The 26,749-nt window shown below is 42.5% G+C and overlaps 1 protein-coding gene across 2 annotated transcripts in view; it reads right to left on the reverse strand.

Annotated features, from left to right (window-relative positions):
- Positions 1-25,499, reverse strand: part of LOC140184940 (cell surface glycoprotein MUC18-like) — a 133,451-nt gene extending 107,952 nt beyond the window's left edge. For both annotated transcript variants that reach the window (XM_072238175.1, XM_072238176.1), the window contains exon 1: positions 25,370-25,499. In XM_072238175.1, the coding sequence (XP_072094276.1) occupies positions 25,370-25,454 (85 nt within the window). In that variant the 5' untranslated portion in view covers positions 25,455-25,499. The remainder of the gene's footprint in view (positions 1-25,369) is intronic.
- Between the last annotated feature and the right edge of the window lie 1,250 nt (positions 25,500-26,749).

Consider the following 26,749-nt stretch of genomic DNA (forward strand, 5'->3'; position numbering starts at 1 on the left):
ATATCACTCTGTATTGGCTCATTAAAATAAAATAACTTGGCTCCTAAAGCTGTTAAACCTAAACTGGGTCATAATTTACAATCGACAGTCTTTCCAACAAATGGTCTTCAACTTGAGACCTTAGTAACACACACAAAAGGCTGGAGGATATCAGCAGGTCAGGCAGCATCCATGAAGAAGAAAACACAGTTGACGTTTCGGGCCGAGACTCCTCACCAGGACCTGAAACCTCAAATTGTTTCTCTTCCATCAGATGTGGCCAGACCTGCTGAGTATTTCCACCATTTTATTTTAGATTTCCAGCATTTGCAGTTTTGTTTGGGTTTTCAGATTCTCTGACTTGTCTTTACATGAAAAGGGTGAAAATGTTTCTATTTAGTCCTGTAGATGTCTGATGGTACTGTACAAATTTAAGCAGCAACTGCTTTTGAACTGTCAAAAATTAAAATGGAAGGATTTCTGGGCTGTTAACAGAACACAAACGCTTCACTTACGGTTGAAGGAAAAACATCATAACTTTTATGATACTAAATACTCCTAGTTCTATGGATCATATCAAGAAGCAGGTATAGAGGAAGACAGAGGGGGCCAATGTTCAAATTATCCAACACTAGTCAGACCACACTTATGATCTCTTAAGGTAAAAAGTGACAACTATGATTCAGAAGAACCTCAGATATGACCTACCAATCAAGTTGTTGGCTTCAGAAGAAACTTGGGCACAATCTCCAAAGTATCAGTGTGGAACAGTGTGACACAGAAAGTGCAGGTGCCCCACGGTTTGATCCTGACTTCAGGTGTTGTTTCTGGAGTTTGTATGTGCTCACTGTGACCTCTGGGATTCCTGCAGTTTCCACCCACATTTCAAAGACATGCTGGTTAGAGGATAATCGGTTACTCGAAATTACCCCTGGTGTAACTGTGTGGGGGAAAATCAAGATGGACTGAATGGGCACGAGAGAGAATGAGTTACAAGACTTGAAATACAAAGATTAGATTGCCCCAAGAATCGATGACCCAAATGGCGATCTTCTATGTAAGAAGGTATTGGAGTATTTTCTGGCATCAGGTACTGGATGAACAAAGATTCACTCAACCGTAAGGGGTTTCTTCTTTTATGTTACTGCTAAGGCTAATAAAATGGCTTCTTTGTTATGTTATAATAAAATGGCTTCTCTGTACTGTTAACTACTGAGACAGTGGTTCTCTATAGCAGCATGTTTGTGTTATAATTATTGATAACGCGAATTGTATTCATTTGCTAACCAATTGGGATAGATGTTATTCTTTCTTGTGTGTCTGTAAGATATTGTTTTCGCGGGCTTTGGGCAGAAGGCGCGATGGAGACAGAGAGAGGAGACACGATGCTGTAAGCTGGGCGAGGATCGGATCCAACGGGGAGCCCGAGGCCCAGGGCTTTACGGGAGGAGAACTGAAGAGGAAGGACGTGCTGGACATGCTCTGGTTGACCACCATGGTTGGTCCCAGGCAGCGGGTCGAGGGGGACAGAGGGGATCGAATGGTGGAAAGAAGACTCTGTTAATTGAGCTCCAACTGTTGTGCACGAAGTGGTTGAACTTTGATAAGTTTGGCGCCTTTTACTTTCCCTTTTATATTTTATCTCTGATTACATAGTTTCAGCAAGATCTATAAAGTCTAATCATTTAATCACATTTGGTATACTGTGTGTTATTTGGCGTGGTGGGGTACATCACACAGCATCCACCCAAACTTGATTACCCAGGTTGGTGGGGCCAGAGGCTACTCCCTCTAGCTGAAAGCGAGCTGAGCGGGTCTGAGACTTAACAGGGGGCTACACAACTTTTGTGATGATGAAAACTATTGTTTTCAATCCCTGCCATAAGCTCCAGTCACTAGTCCCTGCACTTCTGTCCATTGACTATCTGAGGCGAAAATAGGTGCTACATTTTCATGAAGACTTCACCGACGTACAAGGTTTTATAGCCTTTCCTACCAACACTGCGTGGATAGTAGAGGGATTGGTAGAAAAAGACCATAAAACCTTGTGCGCTTGTGATATCCTGCAGCTCCTGTGATAAGAATCCGCTCCGAAACTCCCGAACTCTGCTGTGGAACTGGCAACAAATGAAAGGCAACAGAAGGCAAAAAAGGTAAACAGAATCATGTCTGGAACGTGCTGGGTTACAGATGGACATATGTGCACATTTAGCAAGATACTAGTTGGCAAAGCAACAACATCCCCAATGAGAAACTATAAACGATAACAGGCGTATTTCAAACTCAGCTCTGCAATGAAACACTATAAAAGGGAAATTTTTGATTCCTTTTTAAAATTAGTTGAGAATTTGAAAATCACTTCAAACCAAATGAATGAAGTCATACTAAACTCTTGAACTGGGCATTATACAAAAATCCTTTTAGTTGTAACTACAAGCCTTATTCAGCTTACAGCATAAGGTTTTCCTTCTGTGAACTCTTCATAACGTGGACAGCTCGCAAGTTGGAAATGCAGCCTCAAACTGGCTTTGCAGGCAATAGAAGACACCTGCAGCCCCAGTCCCGCAGCAGCCGGCAAATCCATCCCATCAGTCTCCCAAATTCTCATTCATATGTACAGCCCGTACTTAAGTCAGGTGCTCATAACCTGGAGAGGATGTTTATGAATGTCAGTGGAAAGAAAATGTAAGATTTCAGAAGGAAAGTAGCCTTTTATTAGAAGTTAAGGTACTGATACGTATTATTACATGAGATAACTTGAGGGTGCATATGCCAGTGATATGTGTATAGCATCCAATTGGAAGCTCTATATTTAACTTTGCCTTTACAATACTGCAGCAGGGGTATTATACTTTTAATGCACTTCAGAACTGCATGCCCATTCACCCTTCTCAAGCTCCACAGGATTAACTGAGAAGTTTTTTAAAAACTATTTTGGCCTCAGTTTCCTCTCATCTGATATGAATGGTAATTCCTCTCCAATGAAGCTGGTGACTTAAACTGATTACATGAAGCAATCAATTACAGGCACGTTTAAGTTATTGAAGAGTAATTCTGATGCAATGACTTCCCACTCAGTACACTCATCAGCTATATCCCAAGGCCAAATCCTCAAGTACAGCTGACCCAGCAAATGGGATCTCTGCAGATTAAAACAGTTGCCAATACCAAAATTATGGATGTTCTAATTTCATAACAGAGCAACTGTCAGATAAAATTATACTACAATGGAATTGTTTTTATCTCACCCTATAGTATTAAATTTAAAGTGGAACAGTACCCAGCTCAGACGTGAAGGACTGATTGGCTCAGTCTTTGCCAAATGGGGTCAGTGTGAGGCATGCTAAGTCAGCCTGCCTCAAGGATATGGCTAATACACAATACTGTGAATTATGTGAGTACAAGAGAGGGCAAGTGGTAAATGGAACTGAGTTCAGCTGCATTCCATAACGAGCACAATGAATCCCTTTTCTCAATAACAAGCTCAAAGCAGAAGCTGCTGTTTGAAAGTTGCTGCTTTGCTCTCCCCTCTGTTTCGAAATCAGAAAAATATCTGGAAAACACTCAATGGTTTATGAAGAAACTCTCTGACATGCGTTAAACATATTAAGCCATGGCATCAAAAACAGATCACAATTGTCAGCCCAACATTTTAATGGTAATTTAAAGCTTTATTTATTCCATTTTGTTTCATTGCTGAATCAGCCTTTGATAATGAAACCAGGCCGTTGCATCAATATTTCGGTTTACTGGCACTTTAGTAGAATCCATGGCTAAAATGTGTACCAATGCAACGATGAAGGCAAGAAATACTCTCGTGCCATCTTAGAAAACAAGCAGAACTTCTTTGTCAAGCATCCTAAAGGCAGCGCAAGCAGTTTATTTTGAAACAACACACCTGTCCCTTTCTTGGTAACGTTGCAGATGCGGGAAATCTGAAATTTGTTTCTAATTTCAAATTTCTAACAACTGTTTTCTGCACACTGTGAATTGGTTCTCTCTAAATGCTCTCATTCGTTACCTGTTTACAAATCGGCTATAGTTAATTAGCAAGCTTAGGCATGATCAAAAGTTGAGGTTCCCTACCAGCCGTCCCACAATCTCTTTGACCCACTACTGTCAGGAAGGAGATACTGAAGAAACAGGACTAGGACTGGCAAACTGGGTAGCAGCTTCTTCCCTCAGGCTGTGAGACTAATGAATACTCCGCCAACACTGAGGTCTCATTATTAGGACAGTGAGCTGTTTACTGCTTACCTGCGCTGCGCACTACATGCATTTTGAATTATATTTGATAAATTTACTAATGGTAATTTTTTGGTTTATATGCTGTGTTTGATATATGTTTTGTGGGTGCCCTGTGGCCCAGAGGAAAGTTGTTTCATTTGGTCGTATATATGTACAGTCAAGTTGACTATAAACTTTAAGTTGAACAATTGTGACACTGGGACAATCGTAGGTTTCACTCTATCCTGGACATTCCACTCCGCCCTTGTCTGCAACTTTTAACAGGCTTGCATTCAGGATTTTCCAATTAAATCAGATTCTCTCTCCGTAGATGCTACCTTTCCTTCTGAGTAACTCCAGCATTTTCTAGTTTTATATAAATCGATGTTCTAGAGTCATGTTCTTTCTATTGCTAATAGGAATATTAGCAGTAGAATAATTGATCAACACAAATTAATCTGTGTGAGGTGCTTTATCCTGGATCTGCCCAAACTCTCTGGTTTGTGTTGCCGATTCGCCCACACTAACCTTTCCTGGAACAAACACCTGTCCTAGCTGACCGTCAAAGGTGTCCAGTGAGGCAGAGCAGACGCCAGAATTAGAACATATATTAGTACAACACAGAAACAGGCCCTTTAGCTCACAATACTTTCACATGGTTTATATCACTGTATTCCCTGCATGTTGACACTCACAACACGCTGGAGGAACTCAGCAGGTTGCCCGACCTGCCGAGTTCCTCCAGCGTGTTGTGAGTGTTGCTTTGACCCCAGCACCTGCAGATTATTTTGTGTTTACGATTCCCTGCATGTTCACGTGCCTTACATTTTGCTATGTATCTGCTTCAACCACCCTCTCTGCTTGTGTTGCCTCTTTCAGGGAGGCATTGATTTGAACCTCAAGATGCCAAAAGTGTCAGATTATGAGTAGTTGCTTCTAATCTCTGATAGAATTTATTATCTAACCCAGGGGTTCCCAACCTGGGGTCCACGGACTCCTCAGTTAATTAACGGTAACAGTCCACGGCATATAAAAAAGTTTGGAACCCCTGATCTAACCATTGTCTGATTGTTTTGGAAAAGGTTATGATTTATTCGAGAAGATTTAATCTGTGCAAAGAGATTTCAATAATTTGAAAAAAGAATGTAAGCAAGGAGAAAAACATTCAATTGAAATACCGTAAATTGCCAGCAAACAATAAAACAAAATAATTGAAGTAATCCACTTCAATTTCCTCACAGAATCAGTGACTCACTCAGATGAATAAATTGGTGCTCTTACACCTGCCAGCCCTGGCTTCAAGCTGAGGGGCCAGATGTGAAGTGCACCTCCCACTCCGCATCACACTCCTACCTTGTACTGATAGCTAATGTCAACTTGCAGTCTCAGATTTTTGTCCATGTTCAACCAAACACAAAGATCTGAGGCTGGATGTTCTTTTGCATTTGGTGTGAGAGTAGGCACCAAACAGCAATGTCAACAGTGTGTGAAGGTGCATTCCTATGCTTGAGCTCGACAAATTGATGTTCATGACATTCTGACTCACTAATTCTTTAATACCATTTTATTTTACACTTTGTAAAGTCTAGCATGCTTTAAATTCAGTGACAACATTTTGCTAAATTCGCTTCACTGAATGAAAGGAAGTACAAAGCACTGAATCCTCTTTAACACTGAAAAGCTGGAACAATCAGCGGCTCTCTGTGTGGTCTAAAAACACATTTAAAACATCCTGTCAAAAAGCATTTCATCAAATTAAACTGGAATCTTAATTAACTGCTTCTAAAATCAACAAACTGCTGCTAAACCCAGGACAAAGGAGGAGAGTAGCGAGCTAGTTTGCAGTTTCCTGGTTTTAAAACCGCATTGCCTTCCTGCCTGTTATTAGCAATGTCCAACAGGACATCGCATAGCTTTTCACTTAAAATTAAAATAAAAACAAGACAGCTTTTAATAGTCTGTGGATATCCAAACGTTGGCTTTCATTCATCTTCTCAGACCCACCCCATCCATCAACTCTCAATTTTGCAGCTTCATTCCTAGCTGAAACTTAAAACCACTTCCAAGTGTTCCTCTCCCTGCCACTCTCTACCCTCTCTCCCTCCTTACCACTCTTTACACTCTCTCCCTCCCTACCACTCTCTACACTCCCTCTCTCCAACTCTCTACACTCCCTCTCTCCAACTCTCTACCCTCTCTCCCTCCTTACCACTTGTTACACTCCCTCTCTCCAACTCTCTACCCTCTCTCCCTCCTTACCACTTGTTACACTCCCTCTCTCCAACTCTCTACACTCCTCCCTACCACTCTCTACCCTCTCTCCCTCCTTACCACTCTTTACACTCCCTCTCTCCAACTCTCTACCCTCTCTCCCTCCTTACCACTCTCTACACTCTCTCCCTCCCTACCACTCTCTACACTCCCTCTCTCCAACTGTCTACCCTCTCTCCCTCCCTACCACTCTCTACACTCCCTCTCTCCAACTCTCTACACTCCCTCTCTCCAACTCTCTACCCTCTCTCCCTCCTTACCACTCTTTACACTCTCTCCCTCCCTACCACTCTCTACACTCCTTCTCTCCAACTCTCTACACTCCCTCTCCAACTCTCTACCCTCTCTCCCTCCTTACCACTCTTTACACTCTCTCCCTCCCTACCACTCTCTACACTCTCTCTCTCCAACTCTCTACACTCCCTCTCTCCAACTCTCTACACCCTCTCTCCAACTCTCTACCCTCTCTCCCTCCTTACCACTCCTTACACTCTCTCCCTCCCTACCACTCTCTACACTCCCTCTCTCCAACTCTCTACACTCTCTCCCTCCTTACCACTCGTTACACTCTCTCCCTCCCTACCACTCTCTACACTCCCTCTCTCCAACTCTCTACACTCTCTTCTTTACACACCGATCTCCATCTCTCTCACATTTATTTACAATATCTGACACTGTAGAGCCTTGAACAGCGAAGAAAGTTAAGAGTAACGCATTCAAAATGCTGGAGCAACTCCGCAGGTCAGACACACCTACGGAAATGAGTAAAATTAAGTATGCGTCCACTTGAGGGACAATAAACGGATCTCTAACAAGAGCACTAAAAGCCTACCATTTCCATTCATAACTGTCAAATCAAATCTTTCATCAATTCCCTGATTACTAGAACCCTAAAAAAGTCTGTGAAATATGAAATGGATGGAAAGATACACAGTTCACACTGCATCACTGTTTAAAACCATGCAGTTTTGATTATTACTGCCTAATGCTTTCAACAGAGATTACAGAGGCAAATCGACTCAATGACTAAGTATCATATGGGATGGGGTCAGCAATTCACCCATTGGGTCCACGAATTTAAACCGAACTGAGTATCTACTTTAATGCATGATCTCAACTGATTTGCAAAATGTCAGATTTTGTAACCATGATCAGTCAGTTTAGACACTGGCGGTGTAATGAGTAATCAGAGTGGTCAGCTGAGCCCATTCCAGAATAGAAGCTTGAATTTAAATATCACTGGAAACAAGACAGTTTATTCTCTGGTCACTGACTGTTGTTCTGTACTCCCAGAATGAGTGGAATGAGTGGCAGGGATGGAGAGAAGCAACCACAAATCAGAAGCCATATATACAGTGCCTGTGAAAAGTATTCACACCCCTGTTGGAAGTTTTCATGTTTTATTGTGTTACAACATTGAATCACAGTGGATTTAATTTGGCTTTTGTTTTTGATGCTGATCAACAGAAAAAGACTTTTGTGTCAAAGTGAAAACAGGTCTCTGCAAAGTGATCTAAGTTAATTACAAATATAAAAGAAAATAATTGATTGCATAAGTATTCACCCCCTTTAATATAACACACTAAATTATCACTGGTGCAGCCAATTGGTTTTAGAAGTCACACAATTAGTTAAATGGGTATCTGTTTTTGAAGACTTGTATGCAGTCAAGGTGTTTCAATTGCCTGTAGTAAAACTACACCAGTATCTGGAAGGTTCAACTGCTGGTGAATCAGTATCCTGGCAAAAACTGCACCATGAAGACAAAAGAACACTCCAAGCAACCCCAGGAAAAGGTTATTGAAAAGCACAAGTCAGGAGATGGATACAAGAAAATTTCCAAGTCACTGAATATCCCTTGGACAGTTAAGTCAATCATCAAGAAATGGAAAGAATATGGCACAGCTGTGAATCTGCCTAGAGCAGGCTGTCCTCAAAAACTGAGTGACCGTGCAAGGGAACTAGTGATGGAGGCCACCAAGAGACCTATAACAACTCTGGAGGAGTTACACGTTTCAGTGGCTGAGATGGGAGAGGCTGCACAGACAACAACCGCTGCCCGGGTGCTTCACGGTTTTATGAAAGAGTGGCAAAGAGAAAGCCACTGTTGGGGGAGAAAAACACATGAAATATCGGCTAGAGTTTGCTAGAAGGTATGTGGGAGACTCTGAAGTCAGCTGGAAGAAGTTTCTATGGTTTGATGAAACCAAAATTGAACTTTTTAGCCATCAGACTAAATGCTATGTTTGGTGTAAGCCAAACACCACACATCTTGCCTTGAAACATGGTGGTGGCTGGATCATGCTGTGGGGATGCTTCACTGTAGCAGGCCCTGGAAGGCTTGTGAAGGCAGAGGATAAAATGAATGCATGAAAATGCAGGGAAATCCTGGAGGAAAACCTGATACAGTCTGCAAGAGAACTGTGACTTGGGAGAAGATTATCCTTGACCCCAAGCATAAAGCCAAAGCTACACAAGAATGGCTTAAAAACAACAAAGTTAATGTCCTGGAGTGGCCAAGTCAGAGTCCAGACCTCAATCCAATTGAGAATTTGTGGCTGGACTTGAAAAAGGCTGTTCACTCATGATCCCCATGCAATCTGACATTTTGTGTTTAATAATTGTAATAAATTTAGACCAATTGGTAGAAATTTGTTTTCACTTTGACATGTAAGAGTCTTTTCTGTTGATCGGTGTCAAAAAAGCTAAATTAAATCCGCTGTGATTCAATGCTGTAAAGCAATAAAACATGAAAACTTCCAAGGGATGGGTGAATACTTTTTATAGGCACTGTGCATTAAAAACAGCAAAGCACCATACTCAACCTTGCAATACAAAAAAAATTACAGCACATCCATCGCATGGCACCATCTCTTGTGTATTTTTTCATTTGAAATGTGCTTTAAATTATTCTTTGTGTAAATAAATCCCTTCTGATACCAGCTCTAAATAAAAGCATTAAAAAATAGGACCAGAGATCGGCATTTGATCTTTCTAACCTGCTCTACACTAGATCATGGCTGATCCAGCATGGCCACAACATCGCCTGCCTATTCTCTTGCCATTGGCTCCTATTCCCTCCTAGCTTAAATACTCATCCACCACGGTCTTAAATATATCCCATAACTCACCTGCCACAGGTCTCTAGGGTAAAGGGTTCCAGAGAATTCCTACTCATTACCTTTTTAAATGTGCAGCTCCGTATTTTGAAACTCTGCCCCACTGGGTCCAGATAACCCCACTAAGTTTATTCTTTATATTCTATCTACTCCCTGAATAATTATTAACCAGAGGCTATTCTTTCAGCAGCCACCCAATCAACCAGAAGAATGCCATCCCATCCTTCTATATTCCAATGAGCATTGACATAACCTGTTCAACCTTCCTTCATATGTCAAGCCCTTAATCCCAGGAATCGCTCTAATGAAGCTTCACTGCCTTCCTAGTATATTCTTCCTTTAACATGGAAACCAAATCTGTATGTAGTCCATGTGCTGTCTCTCTCCCCGTAGCACATTTCAAATCTCTGTCAACATGAACTCCTGAACACGATCTGATTTTGTTCTCTAGGATACAAAGGATATTTCAATACATCAAAATATTTGGGCAAGGACTTTTTCACCTAAACAATAACAAAAGATGCTGTCCTACATTTGAAAAACTAGCCTTTTTCCTTATAGAAGTGTAACTAACTAGAAAGCTACAATTGGGGTCTCAGAGTTCATCTCTTGCTTTCTATGGTAAATACTAACAATTTAATCTTAAATAATGTAGGGCACAATAAAAGAGCTTACAGAGGATATAAACATTAAAAAATAGGACCTATGTAGTTGATGCTGATAAAGGAACTGAAAAATTGGAAACGGAATTTAATCCAGAGAGTTGAGAAGCACAACAAGACAAAGGCACAAACAATAACTGAGTGGACACTGAGTGTTCTGCTCTGAAGGAACAAAGAACTTTGGAGAGTGTGACGCTGATCCTTGGATCACAAAATGGTGACATCAGGCAGCTCCATTTATAAGGCCCAGGTTCCCTTAAGTAATTTTTAAACTACTTTTGAAACCTGCCACTTTCAACAAATATGCACTGATCTCTTTTTTTCTTTTACACTTTTCAGAATTGTGTCTATAGTGCTACTTCTTCCTCTTCCAACCAGAATACAACATTCTGTATTTTCCAGAAATATATTTCATCTGCCACAACCATCAAATTCTACTGGATCATCTGTACAGTATGTGAACTACAAAGGATTTATGTAATATAGGGAGAGTGCAGAACATTGAGGGCAAATTTGGTTCTGCCATAAACTCACTGAATGGTCTATTCCTATTTCTGTTTCCCTTGCCAAATCATGTCACTTCCTCAATGTACCCAGTCCAACTTATAACCCATTTTCAAACTTTATCCTTCTAAGAAACAGAGACCCAGATGACACAATGTTGTTGTGAAGTGTGACACATGCTCTTTGAACTAGGACTCCCTCAAACTCACAACACGACAAGTTAGATGTGATTTTTAAAATAATTTGTAACATTGCTACTGGTAATTCATTTCTGTGTTTTTAAAAATAAATCTTAGGCCTAATTATAGCTTGAACATTGACGGATCCTCCGTTGAGATCGTTAAGAGCACCAAATTTCTTGGTGTTCACCTGGTGGAGAATCTCACCTGGTCCCTCAACACCAGCTCAATAGCAAAGAAAGCCCAGCAGCGTCTCTACTTCCTGCGAAGGCTGAGAAAAGTCCACCTCCCACCCCCCATCCTCACCACATTCTACAGAGGTTGTATTGAGAGCATCCTGAGCAGCTGCATCACTGCCTGGTTCAGAAATCGCACCATCTCGGATCACACAACCCTGCAGCGGATAGTGAGGTCAGTTGAGAAGATCATCGGGGTCTCTCTTCCCGCCATCACAGACATTTACACCACACACTGCATCCGCAAAGCTATCAGTATTGTGAAGGACCCCACGCACCCCTCACACAAACTCTTCTCCCTCCTGCCATCTGGCAAAAGGTACCGAAGCATTTGGGCTCTCACGACCAGACTATGTAACAGTTTCTTCCCTCAAGCCATCAGACTCCTCAATACTCAGAGTCTAGACTGACATCTGCATCATTTATTATTATATTGTAGTTTGTCCTCTACTGTGCCTATTGTCTTGTTTATTAATTATTGTACTGCCCTGCACTGTTTTGTGCACTTTATGTAGTCCTGTGCAGGTCTGTAGTCTAGTGCAGTTTTTATGTTGTTTTACATAGTCTAGTGTAGCCTTGTGCTGTCTCACACAGTCTGGTGTAGTTTTGTGTTGTTTCATGTAGCACCATGGTCCTGGAGGAACATTGTTTCATTTTTACTGTGTACTGTACCAGCAGTTATGGTCAAAACTTGACTTGACTTGACTTGATTGTCACCATGTGTATTTTGGTAGGAAGAAGAAAGAGGTCACATGTAGCTTGGATTGTAAGAATAATGTTGTATTAGAGATGCATAGGATCTTGGTTATGGATACACAAATTACAAAATGGTAAATCAAAACTGTGGTTTATATCTGGATGAAAAGCATGTTGTAAGGACCTGGTTTGAAGTAACAGTAGCTTGAAATCATAAGTGTGTTTTTGGTTCTTTGTGCAGAAAATGAGGGAGAAAATAAATAATTGGAACTCAGCATAGATCTACGCTCCAAACAAGTAGAGCAAACAATTACAGATTATTGCTACAACTCGGGTAAAAATTAATCATATGATTTAATTCTTCACCAAGGAACTGAGCTTAAAGTCAGACTCATCCTTTAACAGCCAATGCCAAATATGTTAGTTCCTCAATTTTGGTTTCTATACTATAACAAAAGATAATAGCAGCATTTTAAAAATGATAAACTATGAGAGAGGGACTGAACAATCAAAACACATTGTGATTTATGTTAGTCTCCATCATAGCCAAATCATAACACAAAAGCAGCAACCATTCTGGCAGGGCGATAGACATTTTTGGTATGCCTTTGTTGTCAAAGAGAATGGCCAAAAGCCAATACTTTACTCAGTCCCTGAAGCATCTTTACAATCTTGTTGGATACTGTCAGATCCAAAACCCAACAACTTCTCCATAGCAGGTCAAGAAACGTTTGTGCTTTGACATAATGAGTTTTTAAGAAGAGTTTCAGCAACACTGTGACTTCAATAATATTTACACCAGCCTAACCAAAGGTACAATATCCACAAGGACACAGGATGCCAAACTTCACCTGATTTTGATATGGTTCATGACGATTTTCATTGGAGCTTGGCACTGCCCGTAATAATTATTACATGAAACATTACAGCACAGTACAGGCCCTTCAGTCCACAATGTTGTGCTGAACTTTTAACCTACTCTAAGATCAATCTAACCCTTCCCTCCTACATGGCCCTCCATTTTCCTATCATTCATGTGCCTAAACATGGCTAATGTGTCTGCCTCTACCACCACTCCTGGCAGAGCATTTCATACAGCCACCACTCAATGCAAAAATTTACTTCTGCTATGCTCCCATACTTTCCTCCAAACATATTAAAATGATACCCCTCTTATTAGCCTACAAAGAAGTCTCTGGCTATTCACTCGATCTCTCTTATCATCTTGTACACCTCTATCAAGACATCTCTCATCTTCCTTCCGCTCCAAAGAGAAAGGCACTAGCTCGCTCAACCTGTCCCCATAAGACATGCTCACTATAACGTAACATGTGCCTTGCAGTGACGCAAAGGAAAGGAGAAAGGTGTGGCAAAGAATGCGAAAGTAGGCATGAATGGCCACCAAATTTAGTTTCCACTGGCATTTGCCTTGTGTTACAATATTTCTGTTCATGGTCAATTTCTATTTATATTGGGATTAAATGAAAATGCAAGAATAGAACAAATGGGTATCAACATTCAAAAAAACTTATTCTGTACTGAGAGTATTTCTCAGAACTGGCTCCCAGACAGTTTCTTTTTTTATTATGGAAAGCAACTCAGGGACATGTCATGGCAATGATGGGAATACAGCAGATAAGAGTTTGCTCAAAACTACAAATTACTTTTAATAAAATGGATTAAAAATAATGGAAATATAATTTGAGTTTGTTTGTCAGCCAGTTTGATGGCTTGAAATGTCAGAATCAGAATCAAAATTACATTTAATATCACAGGCATATGTCGTGAAATTTGTTGTTGCTGTGACAGCAGTACATAATAGAGAAAAAAACGTGAATTACCGTATGCGTATATATTTCTAAAATAGTTAAATTACATAAGTAGTGTAAAGAAGTAGTGAGGTAATGATCATGGGTTCAATGTCCATTTAGAAATCAGATGGCAGAGGGTTTGTGCAGGAGGCTTCTGTACCTCCTTCCTGATGGTAACAATGAGGAGAGGGCTCGTCCTGAGTGATGGGGGTCCTTAATGATGGATGCCACCTTTTTGAGGCATCGGTCCTTGAAGATGTCCCGGATACTCTAGAGGCTAGTGTCCATGATGGAGCTGAGTTTACAAGTCACTTTAATGCGAGAAGTATTAAGAACAAGGGTGATGAACTTAAGAACATGGATCAGTACATGGAACTGCAATGTTGTGGCCATTATAGAGATTTAGCTGTCACAAGGGCAGGAATGGCTGCTGGATGCTCTGGGGATTAGGTGTTTCAAGGGGACAGGGAGGGAGGTAAAAGTGGTGGGGGATTGACGTTGCTAATCAGGGATACTGTCACATCTGCAGAAAGGGAGGATGTCATGGAGGGCTTGTCAACTGAGTCAGCATGGGTGGAAGTCAGAAACGAGAAAGGAGCAACCACTCCATTGGTAGTGTTCTATAGTCCCACAATAGTAACAGAGACACTGAAAAGTAAATTGGGAGACAGATTTTGCAAGGTGCAAAAAAAAAAAAAAAATAGCAGGGTTGTTGTCATGGGGGAACTTCAACTTCCCTAATGTTGAGTGCATCTCCTTGGTGCAAAGTTTGGATGGGGCAAAAGTTGTTGGGTGCATCCAGGAAGGATTCGACAATAAGAGAGGCCATACTGTATCTGGCGCTTGGCAATGGACCAGGTCAAGTGACAGATCTTTCAGTGGGATAGCATTTTAGAGACAGTGATCACAACTTCCTGACCTTTACTGTAGCCTGGGATAGGGATAGAAGCAGACAGTATGGGAAAGTACTTCATTGGGGGAGGGCATATTATGATTTGATTAGGCAAGAACTTGGAAGAGTATACTGGGAACAGATGTACTCAGGGATATGTGCAACAGAAATAAGGAGGTAGTTCAGGGAGCACTTGCATGAAGTTCTGGATAGGCTTTTCCTGTTGAGGCAGGGAAAGGATGGTAGGGTGAAGTGACAATGGGGAGAAGGAAGCATACTTAAGATTTAGGAAGCAAGGATTAAACAGGGCTCTTGACAGTTATAAGGTAGCCAGGAAGGGGCTTAAAAAGGGGCCTATGAGAGCAAGAAGGTGACATGAGAAGACATTGGCAAGTAGATTTAATGAAAACTCCAAGGCATTTTGCACGTTTGTGAAGAACAGAAGGATGACTAGAGTGAGGGTAGGACACACGTACCTGGAGTCAGAGGAAGTATGGCATGTCCTTAATGAGCGCTTTGCTACGGTAGTCACCAGTGAGAGTGATTTAATGAATGTGAGGACTGCATAGAACGGACTAATATGCCGAGACATGTCGGCGTTAAGAGTGAGGATGTACTGAAACATTAGGATAGATAAGTCCCCAGGGCCGAATGGAATAATTATTTATTTAGAGATACAGTGTGGAAAAGGCCCTTCCAGCCCTTTGAACTGCATCACCCAGTGACAACTCTGATTAAACCCAAACCTAATCGTGGGACAATTTACAATGAATAATCAGCCTACCTGCTAAGTCTTTGGACCGTCGAAGGAAACCGGAGCACCCGGAGAAAGCCTATGCATTCCACTGTGCAGAGACTCCTTACAGAGGACGCTAGGATTCAACTTTGAATTCTGACACCCTGAGCTAACCGCTACGCTACCATGGCATTTGGTATCCATCCGATTGTTCGGCTGGAGGGCGGTCACATAATTTGTCCCAGGTTACTATGGGAACCAAAGGAACAGATTGCTGTACTGATTTTTCATCCTTACTGGCCACAGGAGTATCTGAAGATCAGAGGTGGCAAATGCTATTCCTTTGCTGAAGAAAGGTAATGGTGATAATCTTGGGAATTATAGGCTAGTGAGTCTTAAATTGGTAGTGCACAAACTATTGAAGAGGATTCTTAGAGACAGGATATGCAAATATTTGGAGAAGCATAGTCTGATTAGGGATAATCAGCATGGCTTGACCTTTGGGACAGGTCATGCCACATGAACCTGATTGAAATCTTCAAGGAAATGACAAAACAAATTGATGAAGGTAGAGCAGCAGATGTGGTGTCCATGGATTTAGTAAGGCATTCAAAAAGTCAGGAGGCATGGGATCCAGGGAAAGCTCACTGTATGGATTCAGAGTTGGCTTATCCACGGAAGGCAGAAGGTGATAGTAAATGGAGAGTATTCTGCCTGGAGATCAGTGACTAGTGGTGTTCCTCAGGGATCAGTTCTGGGACCTCTGCTCTTTGTGATTTGTATAAATGAGGAAGAGGAAGGGTGGGTTAGTAAGTTTTCAGATGACACAAAGGTTGGTGGTGTTGTGGATCGTGTAGAGGGTTGTTGTAGGTTACAACGGGACATTGATAGGATGCAGAGCTGGGCTAAGAAGTGGTAGTTGGTGTTTACTCCAGAAAAGTGTGAAATGATACATTTTGGAAGGTCGAATTTGAAGGCAGAGTACAAGTTAATGACAGGATTCTTAGCAGTGCGGAGGAACATAGGGATCTTGAGATCCACATCCATAGATTCCTCAAAGTTGGAAGTTGAGAGCGTAGTTAAGAAAGTTTATGTGTATTGGCTGTAATTAGTTGGAGGATTGAGTTCAAGAGCCAGGAGGTAATGTTGCTGCTCTTTAAAACTCTGGTTAGATCACGCTTGGAGTGTTGTGTTCAGTTCTGATCTCCTCATTATAGGAAGGATCTGGAAGCTTTAGAGAGTGTGCACAGCAGATTTACCAGGATGCTGCGTGGATTAGAGGGCATGTTTTATGAGGACAGGTTGAACAAGTTAGGGCTTTTCTCTTTGGAACAAAGGAGGATGAGAAGTGACTTGATAGACGTGTATAAGAGACGAGGCACGGATAGAGTGAACAGCCAGTGCCTGTACTGCACTGCATTGTTCTATGTAACTGACATCAAAGGTTTGCTTGAAAACTTTCTATGACTCCAGAAATGACTCATGTTACATTTTGCATGTATACAAAGGATTATCCACACTTGCTCCAAGAGTTTGCAATGTGCTTTATTTAGACTTTTCTTTGAAAATAGATTTCAAGGGAGATTAAAGAGCGAAATACTCTTTCACCTCCAGCACCTGGCCTTCCGTCTTGCCCAGACAGATGCAATGAACATGTCGCTCATGGCTCTGTATGGATTTAGCCTGAGACATTCTCCACCCAGTTCTTCGTAGGCACTGATCCAGTAGCAATTTACAATGGTGGGTGTTACATGGAATTTTGCCAGGTAAAATGGAGAATACTTTAGTTCTTGAGGCTAAAAACATATCATGTAACATACATTTAAACTAACACATTCAATTGCTAAGATGTATTAGTGTATAAATATTCTTGCCATTCATCTAGGGTCATGGTCCAATGACTAGAAGTTCAAAGTTCAAAGTAAACTTTATTTTCAGAGTACATACATGTCACCATATACAACCCTGAGATTTATCTTCCTGTGGGCAGACTCAGCAAATCTATAGAATAGTATTGATAACAGGATCAATGAAAGATCAACCAGAGTGCAGAAGATAACAAACTGTGCAAATGCAAATATAAATAAATAGCAATGAATAATGAGAACTTGAAATAATAAGATAAGGAAGTCCTTAAAGTGAGATTATTGGTTGAGGGAACGTCTCAACAAATGAGTGTAATTATCCCCTTTTGTTCAAGAACATTGATGCTCGAGGGGTAGTCACTGTTCTAGAACCAGGTGGTGCGAGTCCTGAGGCTCTTGTACCTGCCACCTGATGGCAGCAGCAAAAACAGAGCATGACATGGGTGGTGGGGATCTCTGATGATGGATGCTGCTTTCCTATGACAGTGTTTCATGTAGATGTGCTCAATGGTTGAGAGGGCTTTACCTGTGATGTACTGGGCCGAATCTGCTACCATTTGTAGGATTTGCCATTCAAAGGCATTGGTGTTTCCATACCAGGCTATGACATGGCCAATCAATACATTCTCCACTACACATCGAGAGAAGCTTGTCAAAGTTTTTGATGCCATGCTGAATCACCAGAGACTCCTAAGGAAGTAGAGGTGCTTTATATGATGGGTCCAGGACAGGTCCTCTGAGATAGTAACACCGAGGAATTTAAAGTTACTGACCCTCTCCACCTCTGATCCTTCTATGAGGACTGGTTCATGGACCTCTGGTTTCCCTCTCCTGAAGTCTACAATCAGTTCCTTGGTCTTGCTAACACTGAGTGAGAATTTGTTGTTATTACACCACTCAGCCAAATTTCCAATCTCCCTCCTGCGCTGATTCATCAACCCCTTTGATGACAGTGGTGTCATCAGCAAACTTGTATATGGTGTTGGAGCTGTACTTAGCCACACAGTCATAGATGTAAAGGGAGTTGAGCAGGGGGCTAAGCACGCAGCTTTGTGGTCACCTGTGCTGATGGAGATTGTGGAGGAGATGTTTTTGCCAATCTGAACTGATTGGGGTCCACAAGTGGGGAAATCCAGGATCCAATTGCACAAGGATGTATTGAGGCCCAGGTCGTGGAGTTTGCTGATTAGCTTTGAGGGGATGATGGTGTTAAGTGTTGAGTTGTAATCGATAAAGAGCATCATGATATACGCATCTTTGCAGTTCAGAAGAGCCAATGAGATGGCATCAGCTGTGGACCTGTTGCTCCGGTAGGCAAATTGGAGCGGATCCAAGTCGTTTCTCAGGCAGGAGCTGATACATTTCAACACCAGCCTTTCAAAACACTTCATCACCGTGGATGTAAGTGTCACTGGGCGATAGTCGTTGTGGCAGGTTACTAAGTTCTTCTTGGGCACCGGTATGACTGAAGACCAAGAAGCAGGTGGGTACTACACACTGCTGGAGTGAGAGGTTGGAGATATCAGTGAACAACACATGCTGTCAAAATTCTGCCAAACAGTTATGTGGCTTTGCCATCCATACTGCCAAGATGATAAGTGAGTAGAGATACGTTCAATGAGAAGGGACATTTTCATACAGCTTCCCAAAGGGATAAAAAGATGAATATAATCATGAGCTTGTACTGAGCACCAAAGGTATTGAGATTCATATAATTTCAATTTCTGGAGTCCAACAGTAAATGATTTGTACTGAATGACAATACTGACAATAGTAATCAGGCTTGATTTCTGGTGCTATCATGCAAATTCATTTGGTTTGCATTTATTCTATAACTAATGAGACTTGTAAAACACACAAAATGCTGGAGGAACTCAGCAGGTCAAGCAGCATCTATGGAAAAAAGTATAGTTGATATTTTGGGCCAAAACCCTTTGGCAGGACTGGAGATAAAAGATGAGGAGTAGATTTAAAAGGTGGGTGGAGGGGAGAGAGAAATGCCAGGTGATGGGTGAAACTTGGAGGGAGAGGGATGAAGTAAAAAGCTGGGAGGTTGATTGATGAAAGAGACAGAAGGACATGGAAGAAAGAAAAAGGGGGGAGGAGCACCAGAGGGAGGCGATGGGCAGGCAAAGAGATAAGGTGAGAGTGGGAAAAGGGGATGGGAAATGGTGAAGGGGGGGGTTGTGGTGGGAGACCTGACTGGAAGTTTGAGAAATCGATGTTCATGTCATCAGGTTGGAGGCTACCCAAACGGAATATAAGGTGTTCCTCCAACTTAAGTGTGGCCTCATCACGACGTGGAGGAGACAATGGATGGATATATCAGAATGGGAATGGGAAGTGGAATTGAAATGGGTGGCCACTGGGAGACCCCGCTTGTTCTGGCGGACGGAGCAGAGATGCTCAGCGAAACAGTCTCCCAATCTACGTCGGGTCTCACTGATATACAAGAGGCCACACCAGGAGCACTGAACACAGTATATGATCCCAACAGACTCAGACTCACAGGTGAAGTGTTGCCTCACCTGGAAGGACTGTTTGAGGCCCTGAATGGTAGTGAGGGAAGAGGTGTAGGGGCAGGTGTAGCACTTGTTCCGCTTGCAAGGGTAAGTGCCAGGAGGGAGATCAGTGGGAAGCGATGAATGGACAAGGGAGCCGCATAGGAAAGCAGAAAGTGGGGGGGGGGGAGTGGGGGGTAAGAAAGATGTGTTTGCTGGTGGGATCCCATTGGAGGTGGCAGAAGTTTCGGAGAATTATGTGCTGGTCACGGAGGCTGGTGGGGTGGTAGATGAGGACAAGAGGAATCCTCCCTAGTAGGGTGGCATGAGTATGGGGTAAGAGCAAATGTGTGTGAAATGGAAGAGAAGTGGGTGGGGGCAGTGTTGATGGTGGAGGAAGGGAAGTCCCTTTCTTTGAAAAAGGAGGACATCTCCTTCATTCTAGAATGAAAAGCCTCATCCTGAGAGCAGATGCAGCGGAGACAGAGGAATTGAGAGTAGGGGATGGCATTTTTACACGTAACAGGGTGGAACGAGGTATAGTCCAGGTAGCTGCGAGAGTCCGTGGGTTTGTAATAGATATTGGTGGGTAAGTGGTCCCTGGAGTTAGAGACAGTGAGGTCGTGGAATGGTAGGGAGGTGTTGAAAATGGAGGAGGTGAATTTGAGGGCAGGGTGGAATTGGAGGCAAAGTGGATGAAATCGACAAATTCAACACACAAGAAGCAACACCAATGCAGCCGTCAGTGTAGCGTAGGAAAAGTGCGGGACAATCACCAATGTAGGCTTGGAACATAGACCATTCCACGTAGCCAACAAACAGGCAGGCATAGCTGGGACCCATATGAGTGCCCATGGCTACACCTTTTGTCTGAAGGAGGTGGGAGGAGCCAAAGGAGAAATTATTTAGAGCGAGGACAAGTTCCGCTAGACAGAAGAGAGTGGTGGTGGAGGGGAACTGGTTGGGCCTGTTGTCCAGAAAGAAACGGAGAGCTTTGAGGCCTTCCTGGTGGGGGATGGAGATGAACAGGGACTGGACATCCGTAGCGAAAATAAGATGATGGGGGCCAGGAAACCTGAAATCCTTGAAAAGATCAAGAGCATGTGAGGTGTCACAGGTGTAGGTAGGGAGGGACTGAACCAGGGGGATAAAACAGAGCCGAAGTATGCTGATATGAGTTAGGGCTCATGAGTTTTGGGCTGAGCTCTTCACCAGGACTGGAAAGGAAGGGGGAAGATGCCAGGAGTAAAAAGTGGGGGAAGGGAAGGAGGCTGGCTGGAAGGTAAGAGGAGAAGTCGTGGGTTGGGAGAGATAAAGGGCTGAAGAGGAAGGAATCTGATAGGAGAGGAGAAAGGGAGGGAGGAGAGAACTGGGGGGGGGGGGAGTGATTGGCAGGTGAGAAGAGGCAAACGGCCAGAGTGGGGAACAGAAGAAGAGAGGAGGAGGAGAGGAGGAGGGAAAATTTTTTACTGGTAGGAAAAATCAATATTCATGCCAGCAGGTTAGAGGCTAACCGGACAGAATATAAGATATTGCCCTTCCACCCTGAGGGTGGCCTCATTGTAACACAAGATAAGGCCATGAATAAAAGTGAGACTTGCATTCAGCAAGGTATAAATTCAGTCATGTGGCAGTGTTTTTTTACATAAATTGCTATCGAGCTTACTTACTCGCAAATGGCAACCAACAGCCTTCATCCCACATTCGGGGATAGCAAGGTGTCCATGCAGAGGATGTAGGGGTGTCAGGGGTGACATCAGTTTCTGTGTATCTGCAAGCTCCTTTTGAAACTAAACCATGGATATGTCATTAGCACAAGGTGTGAACCAGGCAAAGTTAGCCTTAACAGCAAGGACACTCCTATACCTGCACTATTTAAAAAGAACCACTAGTCAGTTAGAAGAGATTCACATTCAGATTGATCGTCAAATAATTGTGGAACTCATGTCCAGAGTTAGGAAGAGCGTGCAGTCAGAAACATAAAATGCAAGAAGCAATACTTTAGTGATGGTACAACTGTAGAACCAGTAGCAAGAGAAGAGGGTTGAAATACACCACCCAAGGAGCCTTAGGAAAGAGATGGCTGGGAGCCTGGAGATAAAGAAAGTTCATGGGAATCCTATCCCATTCTCCTACATCCAGCCCCAAGAAAAAATGCAGTTGGAAAACAGATTTATTTAACAGTGACAAACACATCTCACATTCTGCAGATCCATATGCCTGCCAGGACTCCTCTCCTTGTAAAGATGAAGGTCATTGTCATTCCAACTATTTAACCACTGGACTAGGTCTGAATCAGCCTGACATGAAGATATGCTCTAAACAACATTCTAAAACAGAATACACAGGGAAGTCAGACTAATCCCGGACTGTTGCTGTGTCGTCATGGTGGAGTGGAGGGGAATGGAAATTGGGTGAGTGATCAAAACTGGCTTAGAACCAAAAGAAGTCACACCCTTGAGTGCTGGCAACCCTTTGCTGAGTGATAAAAGTACTAATCTTTTGATGACTTTGAGCATATGTCTAGAAAACAATTTCAACGTATGCTTCTTTATAAGAATTTAAAGCATTCTTTCATTGGGTGAAGATACAGCCATATCCTCAAGCTTTTTAAAAATATATTTTGTTTCTAAATATATCTTCTTACAAACTGAAAACTTCCATTTTTAATCGCTTCCTCCAAATGAACATTGTCATAGGAGTGATACAAGTAGCATTTTGAGCATTTTCCCAGTGGTTCATGTCAGCTACACTAGATAATCCAAAACTTTCCAACATTCTCCTTCTGTGGTAATTTAGTATTCATACCAGTTATGCTTTTGTTGTCAAATTGTTGTACCTTGATTTTCTCTTACCCAGAGATTCATTACAATTACATTTTCTCCTTCTTTGCTTCTTCTTGTTCTCCTGTACTCCACACAAATCTACAGCCAAAGGTATTGAACAGTTTACAACAATTTGCACAGAAACTAGTCCTTGATGTGGTTCACAGTTCCAACCTTCATCATGTCAGCTGTGCCCCACCCACCACCTTCTCAGGAGAGCTAGGATGGCCAGTCAATGCTGGTCTGGTCAGCAGTGCCCAGATCTAGAAACATGAGCATTGTGCCCAATTATCTCAGTCTGTGTGGTTGTGCCTCGCTGACCTGCTTTCAAACCATTTATTAGTGTGTAAGCTCTGAGCAGGACTTGTTCACTACTTTGGCAGTCCAGTCCCAAATGTTGGTTTACATCAAAGCGGTTGCTGCAACAGAGGAGTTTTACCAGGATGCTGCCTGGTTTGGGGGACATGTGCTATGAGGACAGGTTTGACGGGCTGAAGTGGATTTCGAGAGCAGCGGAGGCTGAGAGGAGATCTGATAGAAGTTTACAATATGAGGCATATAGACAGCCGGTGTCATTTTCCCAGGACTGAGATGTCTAATACCAGAGGGCATCTAAGAAAGGTGAGGGGGAAAAAGTTCAAAGAAGATGTGTTTTTACACAGAGAGTGGTGGGTGTCTGGAATGCGCTGCCTGGGGTGGTGGAGGCAGACAGCATAAATGTTTAAAGTTCTTTCAGATAGGCAAACAGAGAAGGCAGGGGATGAGGGTATTATTAATGTGGGGGGAAGAAGGATTAGATAAATTGGGAATTATTGTTTTAATTAGTTTGGCATAACATCGTGGGCTAAAGGACCTGTCCTGTTCTGCTCTGAAGGCGTTTAAAGGAGGGACAATCATGCATAGCCTAATGGTTAAGCAGTTAAGCACGAGACTTATATAAGAAGTACCATCTTGTACTTGATTTGGCACAAACTGGGATCATTCTCAGAGCCAATGCTGCATTGGTCTGGGTGAGGTAGTTGTCCAGTTCTCAGAAACCTAAAACATGACCCCTGGTGGAAAGAGCGAGCAACGCTTATCACCATCCGGGGAGAGGCTAGAGGCTAACAGGCTGGCTCACCTCACTGAATTGGGGGCGGTGGGGGGGGAACTATTGTTTGAAGCCTGAATCAAAGGCGGCCACTTTGGGACCATATCAAGACGACTGAAGAGATTGTTATGCCGTTCAGAAAAATGCTTTGATTCAAAAATGGAGAAAAATGACTAGTTGCCCTGTGGCACTGAAAATGGGCACATTGGTAATAATTTTAGAAATGAAGAAATGTCTCTTGAACTAAGATTAGAAAGTTTCATGGACTAAGTACACAATGGAAATGATATCTGAACCGAGTAGTACAACTAACCCAAGAATTAGTAGAGGGGACATTAGAACAAGTAGCATTCAAACTTAAATACAGAAGAATAAATTAGGAAAGAGCGAATTGCTAGTAAAGTTTAAAAATAAAGTCTCAGAGAGATGGAAAACAGTCTTAATCTGCATGCATTACTCTAACATGTATGAGCTAATGAATGCCCACAGAGTTTAGGTTCTGGGGTGGGGCTGAATGACATTCAGCATTCTGGTAAAGACTAACTCTGCAGTACATAATCCCAAATTAGTTGAACCCTTACCATTAATAGAAAGGGAAATTAATAGATTATAAAACTTTTGTTTAATCACTGAGCAGTATGAAATCCCATATAATCTAACAAAACCATTCTCACTCTAGGGAGTGGCTACCAGCAGATTTAAGACTCCCTACACTCCAAAGCTCAGAGATCTGTCTGTAAGAAAACAATCAACGCCTAGGTCCTGAAATAAGATAGGTATAAACAACAACAACAATTAGTAAAGATACTATAGATTTTTAAACTCGGTTCCTTAGGCTGCTTTACATCCACAGATAATTTATCTGAGCATCTGATCCACAGTTTCCTCCACTTTATCACAAGCTGAGTTGAGTGAAATATGTTTGAGAATTTATTAACAGATTTTAAACATTTTGAATTTACATGCACACATTTAGCACCGGGATAATTCCTAAATAATCTTGGTGGAAGTTATAGGTAAAACATATAAAGTTTCTCAGGTGAATATTCCAATTATACTGCCTGGCGGCAATTTTATAAAACATTTTGCGGACTCCAGAAACTCCCGAAATATAATGGTTTCTGCCCGTTTGCTGTTTTTCTTCATTAGATATCTTAAAGCTTTGACTCTTTCTCACATTTCCTTGCCTCCAGCACGTTTTCGAGGACCCCCAGAGTTCTTATCTCGGTCAGTAGAGTTCCCTGCCTCGCCACTCACGTCCTGCAGAATCACGGCTCCACTTTTCTCGCAGGGATCTTCCTCAGAAGACGCGGGTTGCCGCACACCTCGGATTCCGCATTTTTAAAAAACCGCGGTACTGTGCGGAGAAGTTGCAGCACCCGTCTGCAGCGCCGATCCTGCAGGAATTTTGATGCTGGATGTCCCGAGATTTAGGCAACGCTCCCGGGACAGTAGCCCCTTTCCTAGGACTATTCCCATCTCCTATATCAGTGCAAGCTCGAACTATAGGTTCCCATCAACATTTACCATTGCAAATCTAAATATCAAAACAAATCAAGCACAAAATTCACTCTGTGCAAACTACCAATATTTTCCTTACAAAATTCCACAAATTCTTGCAATTCTTTTTCTACTGATCTCAATGGTTTGAGCCCGTTTCTATGCCATGTACAAACAGTGCGGATCCGCTATCATGAGACACCTGGAACTAGGGAGGGTTCTCCGCTCCCGCAGCGGAGCCTGAGGCGGGCTGGCCCCTCTCTCGGCATCTCTTACCTGGGATTGGAAGGATGAACGTCAGCAGGGTCAGGCAGAAGCTGCCGCTAACTGATGCTCGCCCCGGTTTGACCGCTGAAGACATGTTTCCACCTAGAGCTTAGGAAGAAGAATGAGAGATTGAGAGAGGCAGCGGCTCAGGAGTGAGGCGAGGCATTGGAAAACAGCCAAGCCCCACCCACTGGAACGAGCCTCCGCAAATATATCCAGCAAAAACTGTGTTTCTGGTGTAACAGAAATACATTTGCCGCAGAATGATATAGTAATTTGCATTATTATAACATCCATAACATAGTAAAACATTCCAGGGTGTAACTAAAATTTAACACCGTACCACCTAAAACGAGAACACTAAGCAACACTGCGAATGCTTGAAATGTGAAATATAAACAGAGAGTGCTGAAAATAATCTTCGGGCCCCATTCACCGAGAGAGAAACAGTTCACATTTGAGGTCGATAACTTTTCTTGGAACGGAAAAATATTACAGATAAAACAGGTTTTTAGGCAAGAGACAGGAAAGGGTGGGAAGCATTGAAGAGAGTGGTGTTGAACTTTTATTGTGGAGTGGCAAAGATTTGGTCACAGTGAGTTTTATTGGGTCAAATCTTGTTTGTTGGGGTTGGCAGTTCTCATGTTCAGTTGTTTAAACTTCAGAACGGGACGCTGCTGCATTCCCGCTCAGAGGTCTCGGAGTTGCTGAGTGACAGGTTGCATAGTCTGCCGTGGAATCGCCACTCAGATCCTATCCTAGGTTACAGCTGGCAGAGGAGGCGAGACCCTTTGACTTTATTGTGGATTTGAGGCTGGGGGATAGGAGGCAAAGATTTTGAAGTTTTTCTTTTTTAACCGACAACTTGTAAATTAGAAGCAAAATGAAAAATTTGAATGTGGCGTCTATTTCAATAATCATAACTTTGTGCACCTTTCGCCTCAGAACACTGCAGTTCGAGGCGTCAATGATTTAACTTCCTTAGCAGCGAGAAACAATCAACGGAACGGCATTGTCCCGAGCACGGAGCTCATGGCTAACTCTACAGAACCATCAATGGAAATTCGATTAAGTCCAGTCCCATCTAGGTTTCTTTTTACAAACAAGAAAAGATCTGCAGCTGCTGGAAATTCGAACAACACCCACAAAATGCTGGAGGAACTCAGCAGGCCAGGCAGTATCTCTGGAAAAGAGAACAGTCAACGTTTCGGCCCGAAATACCGACTGTGCTATTTTCCATAGAGGCTGCCTGGCCTGCTGAGTTCCTCCAGCATTTTGTGTGTGTTGTTTAGGTTTCTTTTTAATATTTTGGCCCAAGCAGGCCAAGACTGATTGTTGTTTTCTAGCTAGTGGCTTACTATTTGTAACCCTAAAGAAAACCCACCTCCA

This window comes from Mobula birostris, chromosome 20 (genome assembly GCF_030028105.1).
Source record: "Mobula birostris isolate sMobBir1 chromosome 20, sMobBir1.hap1, whole genome shotgun sequence".
NCBI lineage: Eukaryota > Metazoa > Chordata > Chondrichthyes > Myliobatiformes > Myliobatidae > Mobula > Mobula birostris.